Source organism: Struthio camelus, chromosome W, assembly GCF_040807025.1.
Source record: "Struthio camelus isolate bStrCam1 chromosome W, bStrCam1.hap1, whole genome shotgun sequence".
NCBI lineage: Eukaryota > Metazoa > Chordata > Aves > Struthioniformes > Struthionidae > Struthio > Struthio camelus.
In genome coordinates, this window is record NC_090981.1 from 10,071,342 (window position 1) to 10,093,627 (window position 22,286).

The 22,286-nt window shown below is 45.1% G+C and overlaps 1 protein-coding gene and 1 pseudogene across 4 annotated transcripts in view; both read left to right on the top strand.

The window, feature by feature from the left end:
- The first annotated feature begins 12,035 nt into the window (after positions 1–12,035).
- LOC104154078 (ceramide glucosyltransferase-like) overlaps positions 12,036–22,286 on the top strand; it is a 65,843-nt gene continuing 55,592 nt past the window's right edge. For 2 of the 4 annotated variants that reach the window (XR_011137488.1, XM_068925809.1), the window contains exon 1: positions 12,096–12,607. Coding sequence is in view for 3 of the 4 variants with exons in the window: in XM_068925809.1 (XP_068781910.1) it covers positions 12,510–12,607 (98 nt within the window). In the remaining variant the exon portion in view is untranslated. Of the gene's footprint in view, positions 12,608–22,286 lie in introns of all 4 variants that reach the window. The other 2 variants (XM_009690290.2, XM_068925808.1) reach the window with 2 other exon arrangements.
- LOC104154077 (protein pelota homolog pseudogene) lies at positions 17,737–19,485 on the top strand (annotated as a pseudogene).

Below are 22,286 nucleotides of genomic sequence, written 5' to 3' on the forward strand. Positions count from 1 at the left end.
GTATAGATTATTGAGAATCAAAAAATAGCAAAGCCTCATTCTTTAATTTGTAGTATGAGGTTGACTTCAAGCTTGAATTCCTCCCTCCGCATGGCTTGGGCATTTTAAGACCTCTCCTATATGATTTTTTCTGCTGTTATATTTGCCAAGACACTCCACCAGATGAGATGTATGCTGTGGCTAGTCTGGAACTACATCTATTAAGACTGGTTGGCCACTCAACATATGTTGATCAGTCAGCTTGCTACTGGCAAACAGAACAGATACTGACAGAGTTCTCCACTAAGTCTTCCCCCAAATTTGTAAGAATCTCTTGTTGAGACTTTAATACATCTTTCAAACCTGAATGAAATTCAAAATTTATTTAGGCAGGGAGACTGGCAGAGAGCAATTGCATAAACATCACTTTTTTTTAGGAAACCTAGCTAATGACCACTGATTTTTTTTTCCTTAGTCTAAAGGATAGCTTTCATACATGAAGAAGCTGTGAGAAAAGACAGAAAGAGTGGAGTGTTTGTATAATGGTAAACATGGCCAGTATATCTGCATTTATTTGATTATTCCAGAAACATGTCTTAATAAAGGGTTTCTTATACGTATCCAACACCCTGCATGACCTTTGAGATGGACTCTTCAGAATTTACTATTAAAAATTAAATTATTCTATGATTCTATGAAATAGTTTTGGGTTGGAAGGGACCTTCAGAGGTCGAGTGCAACCCCCTGATCAAAGCAGGTCTAATTAGATCAGGTTGCTCGTGGCTTTGTCCAGTTGAGTCTTGAACACCTCCAAGGATGGAGATTCCACAATTTCTCTGGGTGAACTGTTCCAGTACTTGACCACCCTCATGGTGTTTAAAAAAACCCAACAAACAAACTCCTAATATTTAAAAAGAATTTTCTGTGTTCCAACTTGTGTCTGTTGCCTCTTTTTCTATTGTTGTGCATCTCTGAGAAGACTCTGGATCCACCTTCTCTGTATCCTCCAATCAGGTAGTTGTAGACAGCAGTAAGGTCTCCACTTAGCCTTTCCTTCTCCAGGTTGAACAAGCCCAGTTTTCTCAGCCTCTCCTTGTATGTCACGTTCTCTAGCCCCCTGACCAGCTTGTTGGCCCTCCACTGGACTCACTTGAGTAGGTCAATATCTTCTTTGTACTGGGGAAGCCAGAACTGGACACAGCACTCCAGATGCAGTCTCACAATTGCCAAATAGAGAGGAAGGATCACTCCCCTGGACCTGCTAGCTCCACTCTTACTAGTAAACCCCAGGATGCAGTGGGCCTTCTTTGCTGAAAGGGCACATTGCCGATTCTTGTTCAACTATGTTGTCCACCAGGACCCCCAGATCCTTTTCTGCAAAGCTGCTTCCTAGACAGTCAGCCCCTAGCCCATATTGTTGCATGGGGTTATTCCATCCCAGATGCAGGACTTTGGATCTGCTTGTCAGGGTCCCGAGTGTACTAATACCCTTACTGGCCTTACAGGGCCCTTACTGGCCCTGACCAGCCTCACCTGGGGCCTCTACCCATACTCCCTGCCCATGGGCCCAGGAGCCCTATTTAAGCTCAGACCTGGGCCTTCAGTCCCTGCCTGAGCTATGTCATAGGCGTACTGGTCTCCAGCGCAGCCACAGCCATGCCTTTACCTGGCCATGGACCTCATTGACCCCAATCCCGACCTGCAGACTGACTTCCTAGCTTGGCCTCGGACCTACCTTGTCACCATGGACCCGCCCAGCAATTGGTGTGCCTGATCCTGACCTGCAGATTTACTTCCTGGCTTGATCTTGGACCTGCCTCATCACCACAAACTTGCCTGATGATCACAGAATCACAGAATCACAGAATCACAGAATGGTTTAGGTTGGAAGGGACCTCTGGAGATCATCTAGTCCAACCTCCCTGCTCAAGCAGGGTCACCTAGAGCATATTGCCCAGGATCACATCCAGACGTGTTTTGAATATCTCCAGCGAAGGAGACTCCACTACCTCTCTGGGCAACCTGGTCCAGTGCTCAGTCACCCTCACAGTGAAGAAGTTTTTCCTCATGTTTAGACAGAACTGCCTGTGTTTCAGTTTGTGCCCATTGCCTCTTGTCCTGTTGCTGGGCACCACGGAGAAGAGACTGGCCTCATCCTCTTGACACCTTCCCTTCAGATACTTGTACACGTTGATGAGATCGCCTCTCAGTCTTGTCTTCTCCAGGCTGAACAGGCCCAGCTCCCTCAGCCTTTCTTCATAGGAGAGATGCTCCAGTCCCCTACTCATCTTGGTAGCCCTCCGCTGGACTCTCTCCAGGAGTGCCATGTCTCTCTTGTACTGGGGAGCCCAGCACTGGAGACAGCACTCCAGGTGAGGCCTCACCAGGGCTGAGTAGAGGGGCAGGATCACCTCCCTCGACCTGCTGGCAACACTCTGCCTAATGCAGCCCAGGATACCCTTGGCCTTCTTGGCCACAAGAGCACACTGCTGGCTCATGTTTAACTTGTTGTCCACCAGCACTCCCAGGTCCTTCTCTGCAGAGCTGCTTTCCAGCAGGTCAGCCCCCAGCCTGTACTGGTGCATGGGGCTATTCCTCCCTAGGGGCAGGACCTTGCACTTGCCTTTGTTGAACTCCATGAGGTTCCTCTCCGCCCAGCTCTCCAGCCTGTCCAGGTCCCTCTGAAGGGCAGCACAGCCTTCTGGTGTGTCAGCCACTCCCCCCAGTTTAGTATCATCAGCAAACTTGCTGAGGGTGCACTCTGTCCCTTCCTCCAGGTCATCGATGAATACATTGAACAAGACTGGACCCAGGACTGACCCCTGGGGGACACCGCTAGCCACAGGCCTCCAACTAGACTTTGCACTGCTGACCACAACCCTCTGAGCTCAGCCATCCAGCCGGGTCTCAATCCACCTCACTGTCCACTCATCCATCCCACACTTCCTGAGCTTACCTAGGAGGATGTGATGGGAGACAGTGTCAAAAGCCTTGCTGAAGTCCAGGGAGACAACATCCACTGCTCTGCCCTCATCTACCCAGCCAGTCATTCCGTCATGGAAGGCTATCAGATTGGTCAAGCATGATTTCCCTTTGGTGAATCCATGCTGACTACTCCTGATCACCTTCTTGTCCTCCAGATGCTTAGTGTTGACCTCCAGGAGGAGCTGTTCCATCACCTTTCCAGGGATGGAGGTGAGGCTGACAGGCCTGTAGTTCCCTGGCTCCTCCTTCTTGCCCTTTTTGAAGACTGGGGTGACACTGGCTTTCTTCCAGTCCTCAGGCACCTCTCCTGATCTCCAAGACCTTTCAAAGATGATGGAGAGTGGCCTAGCGATGACATCTGCCAGCTCTCTCAGCACTCGTGGATGTATCCCATCGGGGCCCATGGATTTATGAATGTCAAGTTTGGACAAAAGGTCTCTAACCTGATCCTCCTCCACCAAGGGAGAGTCTTCCTTTCTCCAGCCTTCCTCTCTTGTCCCCAAGGTCTGGAATTCCTGAGGACTGGCCTTAGCAGTGAAGACTGAAGCAAAGGCAGCATTCAATATCTCTGCCTTCTCTGTATCCTTCGTCACCAGGGCACCCACCCCATTCAGCAGTGGGCCCACATTTTCCATAGTCTTCCTTTTGCTATTGATGTATTTGAAGAAGCCCTTCTTGTTGTCCTTGACATCCCTTGCCAGATTTAATTCCAAATGGGCCTTAGCCTTCCTTGTCGCATCCCTGCACACTCTGACAACGTCCCAGTATTCCTCCCAAGTGGCCTGTCCCCTTTTCCACATTCTGTGTACTTCCTTCTTCTGTTGGAGTTTTGCCAGGAGTTCCTTGCTCATCCATGCAGGTCTTCTGCCCGCTTTGCTGGACTTCTTACTCAGAGGGATGCACCGATCTTGAGCCTGGAGGAGGTGATACTTGAATATTAACCAGCTTTCTTGGACCCCTCTTCCTTCTAGGGCCCTACCCCATGAGATTCCCCTAAGTAGGTCCCTGAAGAGGCCAAAGTTAGCTCTCCTGAAGTCCAGCGTTGCAATCCTACTTATTGCCCTGCTCCCTCCTCGTAGGGCCCTGAACTCCACCATCTCATGGTCACTGCAGCCAAGGCTGCCCCCAACCATCACATCTCCAACTAGACCTTCTTTGTTTGTTAGTACAAGGTCTAGCATTGCACCTCTCCTTGTTGGCGTCTCCACCACCTGGGTCAAGAAATGATCATCAATCCTCTGCAGGAACCTCTTTGACTGTTTGTGCCTAGCTGTGCTGTCTTCCCAGCAGATGTCAGGGTGGTTCAAGTCTCCCATGAGAACTAGGGCCTGTGATCGTGAGGCTACTTCCAGCTGTCTGTAGAAGGCCTCATCGATGACTTCCTCCTGGTCAGGTGGCCTGGAGTAAACCCCCACAACAGTGTCACCCATGTTAGTCTGCCCTTTAATCCTTACCCATAGGCTCTCAACTTGCTCTTCATCCACCCCGAGGCAGAGCTCCATACATTCCAGTTGCTCCCTCACATAAAGAGCAACTCCACCACCTCGCCTTCCTGGCCTGTCTTTCCTAAAAAGCACATAGCCATCCATGACAGCATTCCAGTCATGTGAACTATCCCACCATGTCACTGTAACTGCAATGAGATCATGGCCCTGTGACTGCACACAGAGCTCTAGTTCTTCCTGCTTATTCCCCATGCTGTGCGCATTGGTATACAGGCATTTCAGAGAGCCAGTCAAGCATGCAAGCTTCCCAGGAGAGGTGCAAGAGGATCCTCCATAGCCATGTTGCATGCTGTCTCCCCTGGCTGCATGCACCCGCTGGAGGCATCCTGACTTGAGCGGTGTTTTACTGACTCCCCTGCCACTATACCACTCCCCTTCCCCCATCTCTCCTAGTTTAAAGCCCTCCTTACCAGGCTGGCCAGCCTGTTGGCAAAGATGCGCGTGCCCCGCTTGGTAAGGTGGATCCCATCTCTCCCCATCAGCTGTCGATCTTCAAACAGGGTCCCATGGTCATAGAAACCAAAACCCTGTTGCCAACACCAGCAGCACAGCCAGTTGTTAACTTGGAAAACTTGTCTACTCCTCCTCCCGTCCTTTCCCCTCACAGGCAAGATTGAGGAGAAAACGACCTGGGCTCCCAGACCCTTGACCACCATTCCCAGAGCTCTGAAGTCCCGTTTGATGGTTTCCAATTTGCCTTTTGTGTCGTTAGTGCCCACATGGAAGAGCAGCAGAGGGTAATAGTCCGATGCACGGACAAGCCTTGGCAGTCTTTCCACGACATCTCTTATTCGAGCCCCTGGCAGGCAGCAAACCTCTCTAGACAAGAGGTCAGGTCGGCAGATAGGTGCCTCTGTCCCCTGCAGCAGGGAGTCACCCGCAACAATCACTCACTGCTTCTTCCGGGTGTTCCTGCATGGCACAGGGTCTGCCAGGCCAGTTGCCTCCCTTGGAGCCATGCCCAGCTCCTCCTCAGCTTGGAGGGCGCTAAACTTGTTCTTCAAGTTCTCGACTCTTGGTTTAACCTGACTACCATCCCTGAGTCTGCCCTGCTCACCTTGCTCGGGTACTGTGGGACTGGGCCCCTGCCCTGCTGGCCATGTCATCGCGCTTGATACTCTGTCTCTTAGGGAGCAGCTGGCCCTCGCTGCTCCCTGACGTTGCTCTTGTAGAACTTCATGAGGTCAGCCCATTTCTCCAGCCTGTCTGGGTCCCTCCAAAGAGCAGCCCTGACCTCCAGTGTACTGATAGCTTCCCCCCAACGTGGTGTCATCTGCAAACTTGCTGAGAGTGCACTCTGTCCCATCATCCAAGCCGTTATTGAAGACATTAAACAGAATTGGTCCCAGTACTGATCCGTGAGGGATGCCTCTAGTTACTGGCCATCAGCTGGACTTTGCACTATTGATTGCGACTCTTTGAGGGCCTGGTAGTTCAGCCAATTTTCCACCCACCCTATTGTCCACTTATCCAGCCCATATCTCACCAATTTAGTGATAAGGACACTATGGAAGACTGTGTCAAAGGCCTTGCTAAAGTCAAGGCATGCAACATCCACCGCCCTTCCCTCTTCTACAGTGCCAATCACCTCATCATAGAAAGCAATGAGGTTGGTTAGGCATGATTTGCCCTTGGTAAACCCATACTGGCTGCTCCCAATCACCTTCTTGCCTTCCATGTGTTTAGAAATGGCTTCTAAGGGGATTTGCTCCATAATCTTCCCAGGGACTGAGGTGAGACTGACTGGCCTGTAGTTCCTTGGATCCTCCTTGAACATGATGTGATGTCTGCCTTTCTCCAGTCATCAGGACCCTCCCCCAATCGCCATGACTTTTCAATGACATTGGCCAGCTCCCTTAGCACCCTCGGATGCATTGCATCTGCTCCCATGGACTTGTGTATGTCCAATTGGCTTAAGTGCTCCCTAATTTGGTCTTCCTCTACTGTGGCTACTGCTTCACTCCCCCAGACTCTGCTAGTAGGCTCAGGGACCTGGGAGGCCTGAGGACAAGCCTTACCAGTGAAAGCTGAAGCAAATAAGGCATTGAGTACCTCAGCCTTTTCTATGTCCCTTGTTGTTAGGTCCCCTGCCCCATTGAGCAGCAGGCCCACATTTTCTTTAGGATTCCTTCTGCTGCCAATGTATTTACAGGAGCCCTTCTCATTGCCCCTTGCACTCCTTCCTATTTCAACTCCGGCTGAGCTTCAGCTTTCCTAACTCTTTTTCTACATGCATGGGCAACATCTTTGTATTCCTCTCAAGTAGCCTGTCCCTGCTAGTACCTTCTGGGTACTTCCTTTTTGTGTTTGAGCTCAGTCAGAATCTCCATGTTCATCCATGCAGGTCTTCTGTGTGGCATCGTGCCAAGGATGGTGCTGCGCCAAGGATTCTTTTGAATGTTCACTAACTTAAGGGGGACCATAAAAAAGAGCAAGGACTCCAGGTGTAGCATGGCCACAAGCAAATAAGCATTTATTACTCACTCTTAGATTAATTTCTCAGCCTAATTCGCTATAGCCAGGCACTAAATACTAATCTACGCACGCTTCGGGTTCACAACTAAGTTGCTGTCTTATGAAATTTGATCCCTCAATGCCCTGTCAGCCATGGAGGAATCACAATGTGGGTGTCCCCTTCTCACTGGGTGGGAGCTCCTGAGGTCAGTCCAGCTGTCCAGAGAAGGGTCCACACACCGTGTAGGATGGCATTAATCTTTTATAGTCCCCCCTCCATTGTTCCCCCCAAAAGCAGCAGTTTAAACCAATCACAAGCTGGATTGTCTTTTTATCCAACCAGGCTCCGTTGTTCCCTTATGATTCTTTTGTTTTTACTTATCACTATATTCCCTCGTAGTACTACCAGAGTTGAGGGTTTCTACAGTGCCATCTCATTTCTTATCACCACATTCCCACACAGCTCTGCAGTGTGGTGCCTCAGGCTGTAGACACCCCAGGTGATTGCCGACTGGTGGGACGCACCAGTGCATCCTGCTTTAGTAAGGGCTGTGCTATCCATCAGGTCCACTCTTGCCTGCAGGTCTGTGACACTTCTGCCATACTTTAAAAGACATTAATTCTAATCTATATATCTGTATAACAAGGTATGTTATAGAGCATCTTCAGAATGCAGGCTGTGAATAGATCAAGTAATTATACACAGGATAAACTTCTGCCCTTTATTCTTGTATTTTCAAAAGGAAGACATGAACATGATCAAAACAATGCTAATTTGTACCTGTGTTTGCCCAGAACCCCATGTCCATCACTCAGACCAGGAGCAGTATTAACTTAGTGAATTACCTTAACTGGAGTTCAGGGGAAAAACCAGTTTGTGCTCAAGTCATACATAGAACTAAATTTACAGTTTCCTATATACAAACTGTTTAAAAACAGTTTGGAAACTCTCATGAGTTAAGAGGAACTTAAAAAGTCGGTGCAGATATTATAGGATTATGCCAAGATACTAGTCAGGGAAATGTTAGTAGGTTTGGTCTGGATAGTTCTTTGAGCTAATACCAACATCACTATAAGTTCACAGACTGATATTCTTTCTCCAATAGCCTAAAAACATATATTTTTCTTTAAAAATCAGTTCAAAATTGTATGAGATTCCTTATGTTTCATGAGTCGCTGTCTCAGCAACAGGTCTTGTACATACCTACCCCAGGGCTTTTTAGGACACCCAAGAGGGCGATTTCTATAAAACTAGCCTTCTTCAGTGTAACAAAGCTATATTCAAACACTGCTAATTAAGTTCAGAAATATTTTTCTTAGGTTGTTGGGATTTACGGTCCATCCCTTCCGGCATATCCCCTCATCAACATTAGGGATATGGTCAGAGCAACAACAGAATTATTGTTCTGCTTCAAACTGCATTGATCAGGTACAGGGCTGCTTAATGATACCCCCCCCCCCCCAATCACTTGATTTGCTTCCCCTTAAACTCCCTTTCCTCCCCCCCCCCCCAAGTTCTCCCCCTTTATTACCCTCCTCCTCTTCCAAATAAAGAGCCCACCCATTCACTCTTTCCCCACTGGCCCTGGCTTTGTTGACTCTATACCATTATTTGGTATTTATGATATGGTTGCCTTGATAATTTCTCTCTTGGTCAACAATTCTGTCGAGCAAGTACCCTCCTTTCGTTATCTATAGCGTTCTGCAGTTTTTCCTGTTGCAGTCTTGCTAGCCCACCCTGACCTGGGAGCTGCTAGCTGCATATACATCATTCCCCTTTTGTTATCTGTAGCATCCTGCAATTCCTCATGTTGTTTTCTTGTTAGAGGTGTCACAAGTCAGGATTAGCCACCTGCATGCATACCTTAATGATTTTGCCAAAATGATGAACGATCCAAGAGCAGTAGCTTTGTACCCCCTGAGAACTAAGAAAAAAGAGCACCCAAAAAAACCCCATCCACACAGTACATACCAGCACAAGCCCAAAGCATTTGATTAAAACTCCAGAGTATATCACGCCTCTAGGGTAACTTGATGGGCCATCCATTGGGGAGGCAGCACTCTTGGCAGATATGCACTAGCTGAAGTACACTGGTCTTTGTAAATGTTTACAGTTTATATTAATGGCATAAGACCAAGGTCCTCTATTACTTTAAACTGTCATAGCTCCAAATGACCCTGTGCTTCAGGACACCATATCCTCTACTCTTTTGCATCCCCACTAGACTTACAATACATTCTTAAAAGAGTCTATGTTACAGAAGATGACTAGAGAAGTAAATACATAGAAGAAAAGACTTAACCTACCTAACTTTTCTATAACTGTATTTTTCTTAACCATGCTCCTGAAGAATCTACTGAAGGTATAGTGGAGCTTCTTATTTGAAATAGGACATCATCCAGGGTAAATGTTAAGTTCCACAGGCTTCCAAGAGCTTCTAATTGATCTTCCTAGTTTAAAACTCATGGAAGAAAGGAGTCCTTTCCCTTCATCTAACAGAGCAAGCAGGATAAAATGTTGTCCAAGGGAGGATGGCAGAACGGTAAGTCCTTTGTTAAACTGAGGTTACGTGGGCCAGCTTGACATTTCCCAGCATAATATTTTTGGTGGACTTCTGATTCATCAGATATATTTTGCTGAAATGCAGGAGTCAGTAGCAAGGTAAGTAATCTTCACTCATTTATATGCAAACAAATCCTGAGCACACTCTACAAATACTAATTTGCATAAGCCATTTCTACCTTGAAAGAGATATGCAGTCCAAGTAATTAAGGGTTCATTAAATATTTCAGTCGGGTCAATTCTGTGACTAGAGTGGTCCGTTATGGCATCAGAAATTCAGCGTTACAAGCCAAACCATGGCTTAGAAAAGATTTCTTAACGAACTATATGATCAGTATGAACTTGATCCTTTTGCTTTAACTGCAGGATCAAATAGGAGAAAAAAATATCCTAAGCTCAAAGACACCTTAAATTGCAAATGTGATAAAGTATAAGATTTGTGAAAGGTAAAATTGAAAAATTAAGGTTATTTGCTTTATTTGAAAGCTTACTATAAAAGAAATTTATCTAAGAAAAATTTGAAGTTAGTGTGAATATATGATATGTTGCTGGGCACCATAATGTAAATGGGATTGAATGTCCAGGACTGCGAACTGTACTATTGGCTCTAAGATGCACTGATTCCTTACCTATTCTTATGCTAAGTTATTAACAGTTTGTCACTTAAAATCTCAGTTTTAAATCAAAATTCAAGTTAAATTCAGTCAATCATATTTTCTGCCAACAGCAGGAGATCCTAGCTTTCCTAATAAGATAGCTTTAAATGTCTATATCCAACATCTCATTCATTATTAGAGCTCCCTTGAACCCTAGTTCTTGCTAAATTTCAAGGCATTATGGTGACCAGTTTTCAAAAACAGGACAAAAACCAAAAACCCACTTTAACTAACTAAATTATGTAGAATTTGTAGATACTCCTTAATCTATATTAGTAATTGAGAGCTGTGAAAGGGAAAAATACCTCCAGAGGGAGTGATAACGTACACTTAACTAGAACATTATAGAGTCCTGAGGGACAGAGCCTATTCTCTCATGTACAGTGTAACAAACCTACCATAGCTAGGCTTCTTTCAGACTAGAACTAGCTTCCTTCTGATCAGCTCAGAATGTAGATAGAGGAGCTCAAGTCACTTTGCATCTGCCCATAACATACCCCAGATTAACAGAATTAAATTTAAAAGGGATAATGCAATGGCATCTGCTTATCTATTGCACTATCTGCAGATGAGATAAATTGAAATTTCTGATCTCAGATACAAAATGCTAGCATATCACATGGAAACAGATACTAGTTATAACCAAGATTACAAGTGCCTCTTATCTGCAAATTTCATACTGTTCCATAATAAGCCTCACATTGAAAATATTTCTTGTTTAAAATATGTGCAGATTGCAACTTCAGTTTCTCACATGAGAAAGAGATGTCTCTGTGGCCAAAACCCACTAAAGTTGTACTAACAGAGCATCTAGCTGATCAGTTTTGTTGTCAGAAACTACTTTCCCTTTAACATTTATACACAATTGAAAATACATAACATAGGTACTGGTTAGTTTCTTAGCATAGAGTCTGATAGCAGGAGTTTCTGTAAAACTAATGACATACCCAAAGTTCTAAGGCCATCTCATGCATCTAACATCAGGAAAGAGTGACATTTCTGAAGGCAAGACTAACCTCCTTTCCAAAAAACGCATTAGCAGAATCAACCAAGGGCAACTACTGCTCATTTATTTCCAGGTGTGCATCTATGCTGGAAATAACAGTCCCATCCTGCAGCATTCAAGTCTTCAGAAAAAGCTTTTAGATAAAAAGCTATAGAGTCAGATCACTCCATTTGCTAGATCAACTCAGCAACATCAGGCTGGCCTGAGCTTCTGTACAGCACTTGTTCTGTAATTAGGGGACTTTGGCTTCCTCAACTGCAAAATAGTCACCAAAGATTAAAAAAAGGGGGGGAGGATCTTAAGGAATGGATAAGATACTATAATAACCTGCACAATCCTCCTTCCTAGCAGCTATACCTACACCCTGCTCTCTCCCTTTTTCTATCATTGTTCCTTTGTCTACCATTATTCCCTTCATTCCCCACTCCACACCTTGTACCCTACTCTCCTTTATTCAGCAAGCACCAACCTACAGACTTCCCCAGGCCATGTACTGCAGCCTCCCAGAGTCACAGGGCACCGGACCCTATCGTGCTAAAGGGGGATGAACAGCTGACTCACCCAAAATCAGACAGCCGACAGAAAAGGGGGGGGGGGAAGGGAGAAGAGCGAGGCACAAGCACTCAGGAATCTCAATCTCGCCAGCCCCCTCCTCACTAGACTTCATTCCTCCCTTACTCCATCCAAGAAGGAAGGGCTTCCCATATATTGGGAGGAAAAAATAACGAATCTAACCAAACTCCTCACGGAGCTACGCCACCACCAGCCACTATAACTTGCCCTTTTTCTCCTCTCCCCTTTTGGAAGCCTTACCACCTCCTCACCGAAGCCCCGCCTTTCTCGGCACAGCCAATCGCAAGTGATACACTAGAGAAGAGGAGGTGTCCGCGCTGAGAAGCTGGGAGGGGATAAAATAGGGGGGTAAAGTTCTTGGGGGGAGCGTACGATGCACGCACGCACGCACGCACGCACGCACGCACAAGAAAAGAAAAGAAAAGAAAAGAAAAGAAAAGAAAAGGGGTGTGGCTTGCGAATGATAGAGCAGTAAGGTTTGTCAAGTGAGAGGGTAGTTGTTTGTTCCTTAGTGTGTGAGCAGCTTGTGGGGGGAGGGGGGCTTTTGGGTTAGTGGATATCTAGCGCTTCGCGAGCCGGTTAGTGAGCGCGAGACGAAACTGGTGTTTAAGCCGGTTAAGGAGCAAGTTTGCCTTTTTCCTTTTCTTTCATACTCTTCATACACACACACACACAGAGCACCTACTTCTTCCTTCCCCCGCGTCTCTGCACGCGTCTCCTTCCTCTCCCCCGCCCCCCTCCACGCTCTATTTTTGTGCGTGCGCGTGTGTGTTTCTGCGCCCCTTGGGATGGCGATGCTGGATCTGGCACTGGAGGGACTCGCCATCTTCGGGCTCATCCTCTTCGTCGTGCTCTGGCTCATGCACTTCATGTCCATCATCTACACGTAAGTGTGGCCTGGGAAGTGTTGGGGGTGGGATGGCTCCAGGGTTCCCTCCCGCTGTGCCCCTCCTCCCCTTAAAAAAAAATCTCTCTGGGCCTGGGGAGCCCCTCAGGAGCAGAGGAAGGGGCCAGTAGGCTTTTATTATATTTATCTTCCCCCACATCAACAGTGTTACCCTCAGGTTAGACCTTGGTCACCTCCCCCTCCTACCAGGCAGCTGTGGGGGAGGGGAGGCTGCTAAGGGCACCCCTTCCTCTCCCCCCCCCTGCCCCAGGTGCAAAGCCCTAATTGCCTGAAGTGAGGGATCAGCTGCTGCTTCCTCTTCCACGCTAACTTTCCTGCATAGGTGCAAACCCATGAATTCATGGACATCCCTGAAATCCCTTTTCTGAGGACATGTGTACTCAGGTGATGATATCTTGTTCTGTCCTCTCCTCCCCTTCACTCCCAGCATAGGATGCCCACTAAGGGGTGGGTTGATGGTCCCCTGTCCCTACTTTACATGTATTCATGCCTGGGACTTACTAGTCTGTGCACGCTAAACATGTTGCTGACTTCTAGCCATCCCCCCTTCCCCCATCCCTGGCCTTGTTTCCTCATATGTCATGTGTTTCAACCCCCCCAGCACATGTACAATTTTACCTCAATAGAAGGCATATCTGCAAGCTTGTATGTTCAAAACATATCAGCATGCTTATATTTCCTGCTGCCTCCTGGCATAATGTTCCATGCATTCAAGTTGTGTGTATGGATTTGGTGGTGGGGGGGTTGTGTGTGGGTTTGTTTTGTTTTCGAGGGTCTAGCTGATATATAAATGAAGACTGAATTCTCAAAACCCCCTTTCTCTGTGGGTCTGTGCTATCTTCTTACTGTTATAGGAGTATGCTCTTTGCTCTCTCATCCTGCAACACTTCTAGGTATGGTTTTGCTTTTTGTTATTGTTTGCTGTTATAGCTTCAAAAAAGAGCGTTTCTGTTTATGGTAGTGGATCTCATGGGCACAACAGTCATAACACTTTTATGTTAATATATAGCTTTCTACCATACAAATAGCACAGTGCAGAACAATCAAGCTAAAACAGTATTAAACACTGAACAGCCAGAATTCTAGTGATAAGTACACTGAGGCTTCTTGAGAATAGCAGTGAATGCCAGTGAAGGTGTTGGTATGCATGTATCTGGACACCTCTCATTAACTTTGAGGAGAATAAATGCTTTAAGAGTTCATGACAAGTATTTGCTTTTCTATGGCTGACAGAAGTATGTCTCCTTGAGCTTTGTGCAGGAATTGTCTGTAGGTAAGGGTGAAAGAACTAAGAATGCATCTTTCATATGGAAGATTTTGTTTTTACTTTCTCTTAAATAAAAGTCTAGTCTTGCATCACTGCACATATTAGAAAATATCTGAATTTCTGTTGTTTTGTATGTATGTGTCTGTCCATTTTTTTCTTGCTGTGCAGTTTTCCTATATGTGAGATGAGTGTCTGGGGTAAGCTCCTGGCCCTGTTGAAATCAAAGGCAAAAACTCCTGTTGAATTCATGGGAACTGTGTTTTTTCCTTCTAGTGTCTTTGGTCTCGTGGTTGCCCTTTTTTTTCATGTAAACCCACTTATGAGCCCTAGTTGTTTTACTGTATTGTAATTTAGTTGCATTTAGATTTCATTTAGGCAATCATATCTCCTTCCTTGAAAGCTAACTGTATGGGTACAGCACACTCTGCCTTTTCCTAGATCACTGAAGTTCTTGGAGGAGCGAGACATCTTTCCTGCTCCTAAGGTATGAAAGGGTCTTTTTTCACTCACATACCAAAAACTCCTATTGAAATCAGTGAGAGAATGTAGTATTAGAAGGGGACTACCTGATGTTTGTTAAAACTATTTAAACTGCACCTCTTATATGAGGTGAAGGAGGAAGATGACACTGATTCTACTATTTCCAGATTTCTATTTGCATGGGCAGTATTGTTTTAACATTTCTTAAAGTGGTTGGGGCAAGACTGTTCTGTACTGTACTTAATAATGCCTAACTAGTGAGTTGTAAGGGCTGATCTGTGCCACTGTAATAGTAAAGATGATATTAAAAATGTTTTGGCCTAAATGGCTCTGCTAAAACAGTCTTCATCCTGCAATTCTGTATTGGTATTTTAGAGGTTTGTTCTAGCAAAGTGCTTAATCACACATGTGAATTCAATAGGTAAATGGATTATGCATGTGTTCAAGAAAGTAAGATTATTCTTATTTTGAGTGCTATCAGTAGTTGTCAATATTAAGTTCATAACAGTATTCCAGTTGTAGGGGTTTATGCTGTAGTTGACTCAAATGTGTAGGTTTAGGATATCCAGAGAACTAAGATGTGTTTTTCGGGGTTTCAGTTGGGGAATAATGCCTGTTCTGACACATGGTATTTGTTGAAACTTAAATCTTTTTGGTTCCCTTTTGACACCTCTTCTCTTCCCATTTCTTCCATGTGCTTTGAATTATTTTGATTTTTACATAAATATATTTTGGTTCAGTGTGTCACATACCCCTTTAAATTAAACAAGTGGGGTGAAACAATGAAATCTAAATAGCCAAACTATTCAGTTATGCCAAATGGTCATCTTTATGAATTACCTAATGTGTGTGGTTATGAAGACAATATTTTGGTTTGGTCCGGTCCCATCTATGTAATCCTGCGTCAGTGAAGTAAATGGAATCAGTGTTGGCCAAATTCTGCAGTAATAATATATAAATAATTATAAGTAATAATCATATTAAATAGACACAGTAAATATATGCAAACTGTAGTAAGGTGGTGACATTTTACCTGTTTCAGTTGAGTTACTATGCATGGTTGTCTACCAGGCTCAGGTTTCTGTGTGTGCATGGAGTCCTTGGAAGAGGAGAGGAATCGCCTACTGATCCAATAAGAAAACTGGAGCTTACTGTTGGGGACTACCTAATATGTTAATTTGAAAGCTCAAGACATCAGCTGAAATCAACTGAAGTTATGTAATAGTATGGGCAGCTAAACTGAATGTCCACAGATGAAAATTAATATATAGCCATGTCTGAAAGGGAAGGCAATGTGTATGATGTACTAATAAGGGAAAAAGGTTTACAATATTGACTGTGATATTAAGAGGAAATGGAAGACTAAATTTTGATATTTTGGTGGTCTACTTAAAATGGTTATTAGTAATCATAATTCATATTTCAATAGAACTTCTATTTAAAAGAGCAGAGAACAAGGCTCCTAAAATCAGAAAGAAAAATAAATCAGAAAGAAGAGCTAAAACAATCTGTCTTCTCAGAGTTTATGGCACTCTTAAGATGCAGCTCACACTTCTGAATCAGTATCTAAAATAGTTTGTGTGGCACTGGATTTATCTGTGTTTCAAAGTGACTAATTCTAGTTTCATAATGAGAGAAATTGTATTTGTGAACATTCAATGTTCTCTTAAAATACAGCTAGAAAACAAAGCATGCAGAAGCTAGAAAATGCTTGGTTATCTCTCTGATTTCAATTTCCCTTTTTGACATTGGACTCTAGACTAAACAAAGTGAAGTCTATCTTGTGTATATATACATGTTTTTCTTAAGTTTCTCACTGTTTTTGTTATTGACAACAGCTTTTTCAATTTGCACATATGTCTTTGTATTTGGTGTGCTTATGTATTCTGGGACTGAAGGGAGGGAAGGGATGGCCTTCCAGTTAAAGAAATGGAATTCCATCTTTGATAACTGACAGAGGCAAGGCTGAAAATCACAGTTCCTATGTGATGCTGGGCAAATTGACAAGCTACAAATAGCTTTAACAGTTCATTTCCTGAGTATGTGACATGTGGAGTCATGTTTTGAGCGTCCATCATTCTTGTAACTGTTGTCAATAGGGATTCTGATTACAGCTCTCTGATAAAATGTTAAGTAGTCAGGGGAAAAAACCCAAACAACTAGTAAGGTGATGCTTCAGGATTTTATTGCCTCTGTTCCCCAGATGTAATGATGATACCATGTCATTTAATAAATGAACGTATTGTTGTGTTTATCTTTTAAAGAAATAAAGCTATTATGTATTGCACAGAGCTCAATGAGATAATAATAAATTCTATATTCAGTACTGAGTTTTGGATGCACAGTAAATAGTACATGTGGCTCTCTACTGAATGAACCTAATTATTTCCTAATTGGGCAGACTGTATCCTGTTTACTGAGTGAAAGTTGTACTGAGTACGCTTAAGTTTTTTGTTGAAAACAGTTGAAGGTAACTAAAAGCTTTATCACAGTGACTATGCAGAAGGGCAGCAAATAAAGGTTGTACAGATATTGGAAATCTAAGTTTTCTGTAGTACTTATTGTATAACTTGAAGAGACTTTTTTTCCCTCTTCTTCCTTCCCCTAAAGCATAACTTTCAACTTAAACCTAAGTAAATAAAAATACACCTGCAATCTGAAAGCCACTGCCATGTGGAATCATAGTGATGCTCTCTTGGATAATATAGGATTGTAGGATAATACATTTTTGGAAGGGGACCTCAGGAGCTCTCTAGTCCAACCTCCTGCTCAAAGCAGGGTCAGCTATGAGGTCAGACCAGGTTGCTCAGGTTTTTTATCCAGTCTTCCAATCTTGTCCTGCATGGAGACTGCACAACCTCTCTGAGCCTCTGTTTTACTGCTTGCCTGACCTCATGGTAGAAAAACTTTTTTTTCATCTCCAGTCTGAACCTCTTTTGTATATTGTTTCTCCTCTTCCCATGATGTGTGTGAAGAGCCTGGCTCTGTCTTCTTGATAGCCTCCTTGTGGTTATTGGAAGGCTGCTATTGAGGGTGCGCCCTGCCCGCCCCCAGCTTTCTCTCTTTCAGGTTAAAGAAGCCCAGTTCCCCATAGCCTCTTCTCATAGGGCAAGTACTCCAGCACTTAACTGTCTTGGCAGCCCTCTGCTGACCTTGCTCCAGTTTATCAACATCTCTCTTGTATTGGGGGGCCCAACACTGGGTACAGTGTTCTAGATGTGGTCTAATGAGTGCTGAGTAGAGGGGGAGAATCACTTTCCTCAATCTGCTGGCTGTGTTCCTGTTAATACTGCCTGAAATGCTGTTAGCCCTCACCACTGCCAAGGCACACTGCTGCCTCATGTTCAGCTTGCTGTCTACCATGACCCCCAGGTTGTTTTCAGCAGAGCTGCTCACCAGCCTGAGTCTCGAGCCTGTATTGTTGCTGGGGCTCATTCTTCCTAGGTGTAGGACTTGGTATTTGTCCTTGTATTTCATGAGGTTCATGTTGGCCCATTCCTCCTGCCTGTCTGGAGCCCTCTGAAGGGTGGCTCCACCCTCAAGCATGTTGACTGTTCACCCCCACTTTGGTGTCATCTGTGAACTTGACAAGAGTGCACTCCATTACCTCCTTCAGATCGGGTCCTGCTTAGGATGGACTGAGCGCATGTACCTTGGGGTGAATGTACATTGGACTGGCAGTACATGTGCGCAGAGTGGAGCAAGGAGTCGTGTTATTGTTTTGAGTGACTTTCATATCCTGGTGGCACTGCAGACTCACTCCAGCCAAAGCTGAACACAGGCTTTGCTGCTGCAGAGCTGGTCTGGGGTAGGGTCTCTGTTATCCACCCAGCCAGGAGCGCATAGGTCTCTGTGTCCTGCCAAGACACCCCTCTGGTCCTGGGAGCAAGAGACCTCTAGCACTCCTGCTGCAGCTGGCAGGAAACCAAGCTGTGAGGCAGTGTTGGCAGAGGGAGGGGTCTGCTGGGAGTTGCTGGGATTAAGCTGGTGCAGAAGGACATTAAGAAGGATAATGCAGGACAAGTGATGCTGATCCCCCAAGGACCCTTGGGATGTGTGGTATGCCTACAACCCACTGTAGGTATGTGACAACTTGCAGGCCTTCACCATCCACAAGGTGCAGACTGACTTGGCCACAGGCAATGTGGGTATCAACTGCATGTGTGCCACCCTCACCCTCTGTGTAGAGACCATCGACTTTGACTCACAGGCCTGCCAGCTGCAGGTCAAGGGCAGAAATGTCTGGGAGAATGAGTATGTCAGGATGGGGGCCTTACCACACCATTGAGCTGGAGCCCAACTGGCAGTTTGTGCAGGCCAAGAAGCAGTGGGACAACATGGTGCTGGATTGCACTGAGCAGGTGTGTGATCTGGTTTGGAGTGCTGATGTGGCAGCCGTAGTCATGCAGGAGAGTCTGGCTCACATCTGCCTGGTTACTCCCAGCATGACTTTTACACGGGCCAAAATGGAGGTGAATGTCCCCAGAAAGCAGAAAGGGAACTGCATGCAGCATGACTGGGCCCTGAAGAGGTTTTATGAGCAGGTGGTACAGGTGATCCAGCAGCATGTCAACTCCAAGGTGGTGAAATGCCTGCTGGTAGCCAGCCTGTGACTACATGTTCCAGCAGGCAATCAAGACTGACAACAAGCTCCTGCTGGAGAATAGGTCTAAGTTCATATAGGTCTGTTCTTTCTTGGGACATAAACATGCATTGAAGGAAGCCCTTTGACCCAGCTGTAACTATCTGTCTCTCTGACACTAAGGCAGCTGGTAAGGTCAAAGCCTTAGATGATTTCTATAAAATGTTGCAACGTGAGCCTGGCAAGACTTTTTATGGTCTCAAACATGTGGAGAAGGCCAACAAAGCCATGGCCATCAATAACTTGCTGATCAGTGATGAGCTTTTCCAGCACCAGGATGTGGCTACATGCACCTGATATGTTAAGCTGGTAGATAGCGTATGGGACGTGGATGCAGTGTGCATTTTCTCCAGCCTGTATGTGCCTGGGGAGCAGCTTGGCCAGCTGACAGGGGTGGCAGCCATCCTGCACTTTCCTGTTGCTGAGCTGTCTGACCAGGAAGATGAATCTAGCTCTGGAGAGAATTGATAATGATGACTTTATTCCACCCTTTCTTTCCCCAATTCACACTGAAATGACAGTAAAGGCTGTCCCTTCCTAAAGACTGCAGATGTGCCATGACATGTAATATAAGAAATATTATCAGAAACTTACAGTATGTAGCTCTGCTCAGCACTCTAATGGATATCCATTCAATGCTAATGATTATGGATATACTGTGGATTGGAGCTGGCTGCTTTTACCCTGGACCTCCAGTAATGCAAGAAACTGATACCACTCCCAAAAGCTGCTGATTCTGCATATTAAAGCACACTGGCAGCTTAATGTTTTGGAATGTGTATGAAAAGATAATATATTGCTGTACAACTGCAGCCTTTCATCCTTAAAAGGACAAGCAACTCTTGCTCTTCGCCCATCCATCCCTCGCTGTTCATCTCATGCATGTGTGTCCTATCTCACTCCACTCTGTTCTCAGTCTGTTGTCTGCTTGTCTGTTGTATCTTGTTCCTCTGACCTCTCTGCATGTTGGTATGGCTACTTTCTCCTTTGTGTTGTCTTGTTTCTCCACCATCAGTTCCAGTGTCTGGCAATGGTTTGGCTCTGATAGCTATTAGGAAAAGTCATATTTACTCTCTTATCCATTGTAGGATTGCATTTTCATTGGTTTGTGGAGAGAACGTACAGGTAGTCGTGTCACAGATAGGAGGCATGAGGGGATGGAATGTACTTCCTGTAGTTAACAATCTAAAATGCAGTCTGGAGAATTCACATGTTACTATCGAATATTACCAGGCATGTGTGAAATTTGGATAGTCTTAGATGGTGTAAGATGCATGTTTCTGAGATGAGGGATACCCCCCCAGTGATCACAAAAAAACTGAAAAGTGGGATTGTACTGGAGCTTCTCAAGAAAATGGCTAGAAGACTTTTAGCATGTGTAGAATACTGTGTCTGTTCTTGACCTCATTTTGGAAATAGCTTAATTGATTTAGTTGAATCTTTGCTAAACTTGAACAATCCAGGCTGAAATTTTCCATGCTGGTTGTCTGCCTCAGGTTGATTTTTTTTCTTTGAAAAAACTTCTGAAAAGTTTGTGGAAAACAAACTTACAACGTAAAGTGTTGGGTACCCTTAGCGATAGGTTTCTATCTGTGATCTTCTATCTGAAAAGAGGGACTAATTCAAATTCATGGTCTGTGTTAAGAATGTTTTCCCATAGAACTCTGAAGTAGGTGAGAGCAAGGAAAAGAGGGCTTATGAGTTTGACCCCATACTGGGACACTAGAGAAATATGAAAAAAAGTGAAAAGCTACTTTAGACTTTTGTTAGACCTTGTGTAACATTTTTAAACTTCTTGCCCAGCTCCCCCTTACCCCATCTGTGCATTGAGGATGGACTCCTTACTTTATGTGGAAGCATTGTGAAGTGTTTGCTATGAGCATTGCATTCATATAACTTGTTGGATTGCTTTTACGTGGTGAGTGCATGAAGACATTGTGTCAAAGGAGAGTTTGTGATATGAAGCTGTGTATAATTGCTTCAGTGGAATACTAAATTGCAGAAGCATAGGGAATGTAAACATACAAGCGGTGGTTGAAACCTCTAACACTTCAAAGATGGAGGAATGCAGGAGAGCAGATTTTAGCATGTTCATGGATCTACTTGACAGGATCTCATGGGGACTGCCCTGGAGGGCAAGTGGCCCAGGGGAGCTGGGTGAACTTCGAGAACAACCTCCTCAAAGTACAAGAACAGTCATAAGTACAGCTCATAAGTACTCCTGCAAGAGTCAGGTTAGAAATTTTTCTGGAGCAATGAAATCAGTTTCACAGCAACAGAGTAGAAAGAGAAGACAAATCCCCTACCCCCAAGTGTGGAAACACCTTGGAATTGTCCATGGGCACTTTCAACTCTTTACAATTGAGGAATGATATGTACTTGAGTAACAGCGTTTAGGTTCCCAGCAGGAGTACCTGGACGGCCCTGGTGTCTTATGCAGACCTCTCCTCAGAAGAGGACTGAGTTGTGCAGGTTGCAGAGAGCAGCAACACAGCCTGTGGCAGCAGGTCTGCAGCTCTGGCTCCCTGCTCTCTGGTGCTGGGGTTAGGGAGAGGGCAGCTAGGCTACTCTGCTTTCAGATGGAGGGAGGAGAGCAGTACATCTCCAGCTATGATCACGGAATGGTTGAGGTTGGAAGGCACCTCTGGAGATCGTCTAGTCCAACCCCCCTGCTCAAAGCAGGGTCAACTAGAGCATGTTGCCCAGGACATTGTCCAGTTGCATTTTGAGTATCTCCAAGGATTGGAGACTCCATGACCTCTCTGGGCAACCTGTTCCAGTGAACAGGATTCAAATCAATCTCTTTCTCTTCATTCTTCCCCTAACCATTGGGTTAAAATAGCATCTTCTTTTCCAACCCCTCTCAATGCCCACAGCAGAGCAGCACATCTCCAACTGAAGATGCCCTCCTGCCCTGTGCTGAGCATCACTCCTTTCACAGAATCGTTTAGGTTGGAAGGGACCTCTGGAGATCATCTAGTCCAACCTCCCTGCTCAAGCAGGGTCCTCTAGAGCATATTTCCCAGGATCACATCCAGACGGGTTTTGAATATCTCCAGCAAAGGAGACTCCACTACCTCTCTGGGCAACCTGTTCCAATGCTCTGTCACCCTCACAGTGAAGAAGTTTTTTCTCAGGTTCAGATGGAACTTCCTGTGGTTAAGTTTCTGCCCATTGCCTCTTGTCCTGTTGCTGGGCACCACGGAGAAGAGGCTGGCCTCATCCTCTTGACACTCCCCCTTCAGATACTTGTACACATTTATGAGATC